This window comes from Colletes latitarsis, chromosome 2 (genome assembly GCF_051014445.1).
Source record: "Colletes latitarsis isolate SP2378_abdomen chromosome 2, iyColLati1, whole genome shotgun sequence".
NCBI classification, from domain to species: Eukaryota; Metazoa; Arthropoda; class Insecta; order Hymenoptera; family Colletidae; genus Colletes; species Colletes latitarsis.
Window position 1 is genome coordinate 3,687,996 of NC_135135.1, and position 10,054 is coordinate 3,698,049.

Below are 10,054 nucleotides of genomic sequence, written 5' to 3' on the forward strand. Positions count from 1 at the left end.
ATTTAGATCCGGGGATTGTGGGAGGGGGGGGGGGGAGACTCGATAACATACCATATGTGGCATATTAAAAACAATTTATTTGGCGGATATTAGACACCGTATGTTTCGGATCCTTATCTTGTTGGAAATAATAGTTCGATCTTAATTTTTTTCGTACTTTTTTTAATGTTCTTTTTTAAAATATTTAGATAACCATATTGGGCTATGTAATGGTTACTATATTTAAAAGTAACATAAACACACGCAATTACAGAGTGGAAAGCGAATACATTATAATATTACATAGTATTACATTGAAGTATTATATCCACCGGCACTACACCACCGAGCATACCATTACGCAGATGGCGCAAACTCTTTTAAACCCCCACTTTTGTGGCATTTGTCTGATATAAACCTTTCAATTCTGTACAGTTATTGTGCTTCGTAGTACTCAAGCCTTTTATTAGTATATTCACAGGATTATCATTTGTGGAAATACAGGGTGTTTGGTAACTGGTGGTACGGTATGTTGTCTTACGCATTCCTGTTTGGTACATTAAGTGAAGAGGTGTACATGAACATTCCATCGATGTACGAAGGAAAGAATGGAGAAGTAGCAAGACTAATGAAATCGATATACGGATTAAAAAAATGAAGCAAAAATTGGAATGACGAATTGAATGGTTTTCTTCAGAAAAATTGAAGGAAGGAGTTATTCGAATATTGTACACAGGGTGTTCGGTAACTGGTGGTACAAGTGAAAAGGAGGTGATTCTACATGAAAAAATAAGTCTAAAATATATTATAGAATAACAATTTTTCATGTGAGGCTTTGTTTTCGTCAAATCGACTTTGAATTTTCACCGGGTATGCGTGCACTTAACCATGTCTTGTTATAACGGATCTCGCTATAGATGATTATCTCGATGGATATTATTGCAGTTTAAGTTTAAGTTTAAGTTAATAAACAATTCCATGACACTGGAAGTGTTTAGCAACATGAACTTCAATCGAGACAGTGATCTATAGCGAGATCCGTTATAACAAGACATGATTAAGTGCACGCGTACCCGGCGAAAATTCAAAGCCGATTGTCTCAAAAACAGAGTCTCACATGAAAAATTTTTATTGTATATTTTAGACCTATTTTTTCACGTAGAATCACTCCATTTTCGCTTGTACCATCAGTTACCGAACACCCTGTATACAATATTCGAATAACTCCTTCCTTCAATTTTTCTGAAGAAAACCATTCAATTCGTCATTCCAATTTTTGCTTCATTTTTTTAATCCGTATATCGATTTCATTAGTCTTGCTACTTCTCCATTCTTTCCTTCGTACATCGATGGAATGTTCATGTACACCTCTTCACTTAATGTACCAAACAGGAATGCACATTTTATATCTATGTGTCTTGTTTTCTATCCAAGATGGACCGATAGTGCTTATAGTAATCTCATTACCGAGAAATTGGCAACTGGCGAATATGTGTCATGAACACGTTCTGTGTCAAACCGTTTTTTGAAGACTTTCCGTTCAGGCCGCGTGGGGCGTATACGCCTTACGCTTTACACTTGTATTGTTTTGTTTCTGACGTGTGCCTCACAATGATTAAAATAGTGTAAAAATCATAATTATCAAGGAAAGTATGTATAGTTTAAGATGCATAACACAACACAGCAATACATTTACTTTTCTAGGAATTAGTTTAACACATACCTGACTGAACATTACTCTACCAAGCGCACATAATATTTTTTTAAGATGTCTATATTAATTTTAAATAAAACATTTTAGTTTAAATATGTTTAACATTATATTTATGTGACAAGTTTCTATATAATCATAAAGGGATGTTACAATGAATTTTGTTAAAACATGGCAAACATAAATGTGGTTTATCTACACAACTATCATAAAATGTTATTTGTATTGCGTATAAATAATACACTTCAGTTTCACTCCTACTTAACTTTCCAACGGGCGCGCTGTGAAAGGGTATAGCCGAATAAGGGGGTCAAATATGCCTTTGAACCAAATTTGACATACGATGGATCCATCGATAGAGCATCAGAAAAAAACATTGTGTGCCAAGTTTCAACCCTCTATCTTGTTCGGAAGGGTAGTTATAGAGAAAATTCGGATTAACGATTTTGTGCCTATTTCTCCTATTTAATCGAGTACGAAAATTATGAAAAAAATCTGGTGCATTGTGGTTATCGAGATACGTGTTTGAGAATTTTTTCCGATTTTTCGATTCGAAATTTTACGCGTGAAAAGTTAAAAACGCAAAAAAACGCAGAAGAACTCTCGGGCGGCTCGAATGTTTCGGGCTGTTGGGTATTTGATAGTAATAAGAACATAAAAGCATATGAATATGTTTTTTAACATATATGTATTAATATTTTATTTTAAGTTTTCATGTAAGAAGCATAGTCCTCGTACATTTACTGGCAGCAATCGCGCTCGTGTTTGCATTACTACGTTTCCGGCAGTAGAAAATAAGCGTTCGCTTTTTACTTGTGTTGCTGGTACAGCAAGACAATCTTTAGCTGCTCGTGACAGTATTGGAAATCGTGTTTGATTTGATTTCCACCAGTCTATAATATTTGTTTTCCGCGGTACTACATTTTCAGCGAAGTATGTCTGTATTTCTCTATTTTTACGCGTTGTAAACGTTTCTGGTCCTTCTTCTGTGTTGCCCAGCGTCTTATCAAAAAAGTGAAATAATTTTGAGTTTCTTACACCTAATCAATAAATTATAATACAATGATGAATTTTGAAATTGATGAAATTAAAAAATAAAATGAATAAGAATACATATGTGTAACTTTACGAACGTACGTTAACGAACGTTACGACACTTAAAGAAGGGACTGTGCTCCGCGGTGCAAGGAATTGTAAGAAACGGCTCGAAAGTACAATGATATTTCTTATGCTATCGCTGAGCTCCGCTCGATGTAACGCAGTTAGACGTTCCGAACGAAGTGAAGGCATATTCCCGGCCTGGGAAAATGCTCGTCTGCCCTGGCGAAAAGGTCCTCAAGTGTCCGCCCGTAATTTACGATGGGCCTGGCGCCGTGTAGGCCAGGGCCTGTCGTCGCCAAACAGCCCTTTGGGGCTCGGCCGCTGGGCCGTATTCAGAGCAGGAAAGGGGGTGTCGGAATTTTCCAACAGAATTTTAAAGTAAACAAATCTTGCAGCGAAGTGAATCACATTCTGAGTTTTCTCGCTTTCTCTACTATAAACAGTTGGAAAATGTTTAGGTTTAGATTATCTAGCTTTGGGTTGACGAATCGACGATGCATAGTTGAAGCTCAATCTTCAGTCTTCAGTCAATCGTGGTCCAAGCAACATCAAATTTTTTTATATTTCCTCAGCTCTATTGTAGTATTTTATTTTTATTGATTGTTTTATTCCATTATTTTATTTTATTATTTTATCTTGTTTATATTTTTTTCCTTTATATATTTTATTTTTTTAATTTTTTCTTATTTATATATTCTGTTATATTAATCTCTTATACTTATATTATATTATTTATTACTATATTATTCTATTTTAAAATTACAATTATGAGCGGTGATGAGGAAAATATGATTACTGCGTCTTCTAAATCTCGTATCAGTGAAAGTTCTGTGCAATCTAATCGTTTTAGAAGCGAAGTTTGGAACCATTTTCAGAAATTAAATTCTGCCACAGCCCAGTGCAATATTTGTAATAAAGAATACAAAATGAAACACAGCAACACAAGTTCTCTTCTGCGGCATTTAAAAACAATGCATAGTACAATAATTCATTTGAAAAGACTACGTCGTATTTGGACGAAAATTCGACTAGAGCGCAACAGTTAACGCATGGCATCGCACGCATGATGGCACGAGATCTGCAACCATATAGTATTGTTGATGATGATGGATTTCGTGCATTAATAAGTATTGCAGAACCGAGATATAAAATTCCTTCACGGACCACATTTTCCCGAAAAATTATCCCAAAAATGTACGAGGATCTGAAAGTACATGTCAAGAAGGAAATATCCACAGGTATCAATTCGACTTAATATTTTAGTAATACTTTGTTTTGTAATTATTCTTTGTTTTTTTATATGACATGTTGTTTAATTCATATTAGCAATAGCAAACAACACTATATTTGCATTTACGACGGACGGCTGGACGTCGCGAGCTGTGCAAAGTTACATGTCGTTAACAGTACACTACATAACACCGGAATTTGAGTTAAAACACTATATACTAGATTTAGAACATGTACCAGAAAAGCATACTCACAAATACATACAAAGCACCATATTAAATTCACTGCAAACATGGAATATTGACATAGAAAAACCTGCATTTTTTACTACCGATAATGGTCGCAACATGGCAAAAGCAATAAATACATACGAAAAGTGGACGAGGATTCCCTGTTTCGGGCATTGTTTACAATTAGTAATAAAATCTGCCATGAAAAATTGTAAAGAATACGAAGACCTCCGAAAAAAATGCCGATCCATAGTTACCTTTTTTGCAAAATCGACCACTGCTAGAGAAAAATTTCTGAATGTACAGAAAACCTTAGACGATAAACAAACACCATTAGAATTAATTCAGGAAGTAGATACACGGTGGAATTCGACATATGCCATGTTCAAAAGATTTATTGTGTTACAAAAATCGTTGAATGTAATATTATGTGAAGAATACATGCCAGATAATTTAAGTATAGAAGAGTGGAATTTCATGGAAGCCCTTACAATGATTCTTGAACCACTAAAAGAGGCAACAGAAGATATGAGCGGAGATTCGTATCCTACCATATGCCACTACTTCCCCATGTATTTTGCATTAATGCATATATTAAAAGAAGAATCGGCAGAAAACGCATTAATTACAAATATTTCCAACAGCGTTCAAAATGCATTGAAGGTAATTTTAATTATTTATCGGAAAACTACAATAAAACAATATTAAAAAATAAACATAAGAAATTATATTAAATCAAAAATATAATATTTTACTTGCAGGAACGTTTTGAACCAATTATTCAAAGTAATTGGATATACTATCACAGCATGCTACTAGACCCACGTTTTAAAGACCACTTGTTACAATCGTCAGAAAAACATATAATACATGAACAATTTAATGAAAGAATTTCCACAATTTACAATGAAACGAACGATAACAACAAAGAACAGGGCAACATTCCAAGCACCAGTAAAAGCTGTACGTTTGTAAAGTTACACATATGTACAATTTTTATTTTTTAATTTCATCAATTTCAAAATTTATCATTGTATTATAATTTGTTGATTAGGTGCAAAAAACTCAAAATTATCTCACTTTTTTGATAAGACGCTGGGCAACACAGAAGAAGGACCAGAAACGTTTACAACGCGTAAAAATAGAGAAATACAGACATACTTCGCTGAAAATGTAGTACCGCGGAAAACAAATATTATAGACTGGTGGAAATCAAATCAAACACGATTTCCAATACTGTCACGAGCAGCTAAAGATTGTCTTGCTGTACCAGCAACACAAGTAAAAAGCGAACGCTTATTTTCTACTGCCGGAAACGTAGTAATGCAAACACGAGCGCGATTGCTGCCAGTAAATGTACGAGGACTATGCTTCTTACATGAAAACTTAAAATAAAATATTAATACATATATGTTAAAAAACATATTCATATGCTTTTATGTTCTTATTACTATCAAATACCCAACAAACAGTCGAACCATAGCGTAGAGTCGATCGGTCGAGCCGCCCGAAACATTCAAGCCGCCCGAGAGTTCGAATGGCTCGGGCCCCCGCTCGAGCCCGCTCGATTTTCTCTAGCTCGATCTAACGATTCGGGCGCCCGATACATGAGACGGGCTGCACATCCCTACTGTAAATGCATATTATCATTGGTTATGTCCCAGAATTGTTTCAGATTTTTTGGCAGGGTGCACGGTAGTAGCAAAAATCAAAAACCCGATTTTTTCGGCGTTTTTCGCGTGATAAAGCAACTTATACTTTGAATTTTTGTATTCCCTTTAATGGATAACTATATTCTATGGTTTTAAACAATTCTACATTGAGTAGAACGATGTATAGAATAGAAAAACAAAAATAAATTCCCAAATTAAAGGTGCTATACGCGCTATATGCGCTATATTCAGAAGTATTAGCAGTATTTGCAAGAGATGCAATGGTGCTGTGAGTAAGATGCTTGACTGTGAATACGCTGCAAACTTTTTGACGCTGGTTCACGCCCCGTTTAACCCTTTTAGTACCGGCGAAAAGAACGTACCTAAGCGAAGAATACCGGGCCGAATCGGCGAATTTGCAGAGGTTTGTGAAAATGCTCGTAAAAACGAAAGTAGAAGTGATATTTACAAAATATAAAAAGCAGCATATTCGGAAATAAAGGGAGAATAAAACGATATGAATTGTGTTTCATTATTTGTTGAAAATCATAAGAATAACATAAACATAAGACATAACAAAAATCGTACAAAAGTGATTTCTCTTTTTCAAATGGTAATTGCACATAAAAAAAGTCATCATTTGGTCATAGCTCTATATACATCATTTAGTATAATGTATAGACATTGCATTTTGCAATCATTTTCAATACAATAGTAGAAGTCGGATAACAAAACGGAAGGATAACGCTATGATGCACGGCAAGCGTCAGACAGATCTACTACACAAGTGGATCGTGCAGCTGGTAATACGCCACTAAAAAAAATATAAGTATTATTATAGATATTTATAGTTAGTTTTCTGGCCACTAAAAATATGTAATATTTCCTTACTTTTACTTACACAAGCAATTTATTAGCATTGATGCTTACTAATGCATATACCATGCAACCCTTTATTGCAATTATTACAAATTGTGCGCGATCTTCGCACAGGCCCACCATCCACCCTACTGCAAATTACGCAAACTTTTTCCCTTCTTCCAGGAAGTTTGCGGATACCTGGGACTGTTGAATCCCTCGATGTGTGACCCAATGAACTTTCTGGATTCATATTTTTTTCCGCCATCCATTCATAACCTTTCCTTCTCTGTTGTGTTGGTATAATATGTATGCATTCAAGACTATGCGAGCAAAAATGGAAAATACCACTTTCTTCCAGTATTTCACTGTTCTCCTCTCATCCAAATTTGAGTAGATCATCATATCTGAGACATCAATGCCTCCCATATATTTATTGTAGTCGTGGATGAGTGCTGGTTTTTGAACTTCCCTTTCCTGATTCCGTCTTCGAATTACAGTCGTTTTATTTGCGGCTGTTCCATGCGTTGATAACAGTAGTACATTTTTTTTCTGTGACTTCTTTTCTCTGTACGCTAATAGAAGTATTTCCCGATTTCTTTGGTACTTATATTCGCCCACTTCCAATTTTGATTTGAACTGCGATGGAATATGTTTTCTATTACTGCGTATTGTTCCGGATAAAAATGTATTTTTCTCAAACAGAGATCTTGCTAAGGCAATGCTGGTAAAAACATTGTCGACAGTTATGTGGTATCCTTTCATAAAGTAGTTACTCATACTGAGTAATTTATCTATTACTACTTAAGCGAGGCCTTTTTCTTTTCCCGTTGGTCCTTGGCTCCCCGATAGCAAAAGAATGACAGACAATAATGGGAGATCCCATCGGCTAGCATCCAAAATTTTATGCCCCATTTGTGGTGCTTCTTATTTGGCAAATACTGGGTGAGTGTTGATCTGCTTTTTGTTCCTACTAATGATTCGTCCACGCTCAAGTGCTGGTGTGGTGAATAATGAAATTTGAATTTTCTATTTGCATGAGCAACGACAGGTTCAAACTTTGCTGTTGGGTCGTATTCGCTGTTATCTCGTGCTGGTAATGTGCTATTGTCCACGGTATGAACAAATTTACAAAGCAACTGGAATCTATTCCGGCTAAACATTTGGTCAAACCATGGGATGTGTCGATGATTTTGTGACCAGTAACTAAAAATTGTTGGCCTACGGGTTATTCCCATTTCGAGTAAAACGGCTATAAATGCTCTCAACTCTTTGATTGTTGTTTTCTTCCAGGTTAGTGTTGTGGATGTATTTGCTGCTCCAGCATTCTCGAAAAACTGTTATGCATACCGATTTGTTTCAATTCTCAACATGTCCAGAAATTCTAGTGTAAAAAATAAATTGAAATACTCTATTGGTTTCGATATGTTCGGTGGCATATGTTTAGGGCCAGTCATTTCCAAAAATAGTGGGCGCGGGTTATATTGGATATGATCTCAATCTGGGAAAGTTGCCACGTTGTAACCATCTTACTGTAGCTGATAGACGCTACCACACCAGCCCCTCTGGTGGCGACGGTCAACGGGCGCGCACAAGCTTGCTTTGCAAGCTGTAAGTTCCGGAACTGCTCTTCTAACACTTCATGAGCATTAGCAAACACGCCAAGTCGTTTCTTAGCTGCGTTGTGAGCTTCTTCAGTCACTTTCATTCCAATTCTTCTTTGAAACGCCTCATCTGAGGCCTTCTTAGACATTTTTGCGGGCCTTTTCCACTGGAAGGGTTTCCTGACGACCTTGTCAACAGGAGTTTCTTCGGGTATAGAATCAACTGGTTTTGACGCCATTGCTGAGAGTTCTCCGTACAACCGCACGAATTTCGGGGTTATATTGGATATCGTTTTCCACATTTACTTCCCTGAAATTCGTCAGAGATTCGTCACTATCACTCTCGTTATCTTCATCTTGCGATTCTTCTTCGCCAGACTCACTGTCGCTATATATTCTGCGATCACACCGACGGCTTGGCGCAAATAATTGCTCATCCTCATCACTGTTACCATGTTCTTCAGTTATATCCAACTCGTCAATAATTCGCACTAATTCTGCGTCATCCGTGTTCGTAACAGGGTATAATTTTTTCAAAAAGGTATCGACAAAACTGACAAAATTTTTTACTGCTAATTGTGTCTCTATGAAAACGTTAACGGTTTTTGAATACTGACTGCACGTTAGAAGGATCAAGAAAGACTGAAAAAGATTTTAGGCTTGCCGAGTCGATACACGCATGCCACTTGAATACTCCGATAACTATCATAAACATCGTAAAGATTGCGATTACGGTCCAGAGAAACTATCCCGTGTTGTCGTCGAGGTAACTCCGAATTACATTTATTGGATCGTTTATTAGAATTTTCGTACAAACTGGTATAGGTTTACGATGTATGTCCGGGATGACAATGTGACCCTGTGGTCTGGTGTACAAGACTGCCCGTCTCCCTGTTTGGGTCCGGTATTTAACTTAGGCCTCCTGAAGGGGTGGGAGGTAGAGTAGGAGAGCAGCCAAGGAATTCTGAGAAAGGGGGTGTTTGGGAAATCTGTTATCAGGAGGAACCATCTTGGCGACACTAGGAATTTTGGAAAAAGGGGACGCTCGGAAAATCGGCGTATTGTTTAGAGGGTCTATCGCCAAGATGGATAACCATCTTGGCGACACTTGGAATGCACATTCCCTTATTGAATGGTCGGATACCCAACTGGACCCATCTCGTTGGGTCCGGACAAGGGAAACCCATTCGTCTAGTGGGAGGTCGATTGGCGGTTATCGCGATACTGTGGTGACTGAAAGCAGACATACGACCGGAACGGTAAAAAAGCTTTGGTGGCTGAGAGTAGACATACAACCGCAAAGGGTTTATTGTGGAGTCGTATTGAAATAATTAATGGTATGCCTTGTTCGGCAAGCGCAAGGGATGAACTAATAGTGGGGGTCGTGAAAAATACATACGAAGTATGACTATTAAATAACGGGACTGACGTTGTAAAACATTTTATTTTGATTTCATACATGTAGGATTTGGGATGATCGAGGATGGTGAATAAATTAGACGCGTGAGAAATAGTAAATAGGATGTATTTGAGAATATAAAATTGGAAAAGTATAAGAAGACTGACGCAACATATCCGCACGCATGACTGTTACCTCCCTTCACTCGGCCATTCCTGCTTCGTTCTCTTCGCCTTCCGAAGAGATTCTCCCATAGGGCTTCATAAAGTCAGCTGCTGTAGATGTTATAT

At 37.0% G+C, this 10,054-nt stretch overlaps 1 protein-coding gene across 1 annotated transcript; it reads left to right on the forward strand.

The window, feature by feature from the left end:
- Positions 1 to 4,789: 4,789 nt before the first annotated feature.
- On the forward strand, positions 4,790 to 5,703 carry LOC143348214 (uncharacterized). The gene is made up of 3 exons (XM_076778209.1): positions 4,790 to 4,914; positions 5,013 to 5,214; positions 5,306 to 5,703. The coding sequence occupies exons 1-3, from the start codon at positions 4,822 to 4,824 to the stop codon at positions 5,644 to 5,646; spliced, it is 636 nt and encodes a 211-aa protein (XP_076634324.1). The 5' UTR covers positions 4,790 to 4,821; the 3' UTR covers positions 5,647 to 5,703.
- The last annotated feature ends 4,351 nt before the right edge of the window (positions 5,704 to 10,054 follow it).

Excerpts from the sequence above, each read along its gene's own strand:
- LOC143348214 (XM_076778209.1), top strand. The coding sequence starts at position 4,822 with ATGTATTTTGCATTAATGCATATATTAAAAGAAGAATCGGCAGAAAAC. Across the intron at positions 4,915-5,012 it reads GCGTTCAAAATGCATTGAAG|GAACGTTTTGAACCAATTAT; the intron begins GTAATTTTAATT and ends TTTTACTTGCAG. Across the intron at positions 5,215-5,305 it reads TCCAAGCACCAGTAAAAGCT|GTGCAAAAAACTCAAAATTA; the intron begins GTACGTTTGTAA and ends TTTGTTGATTAG.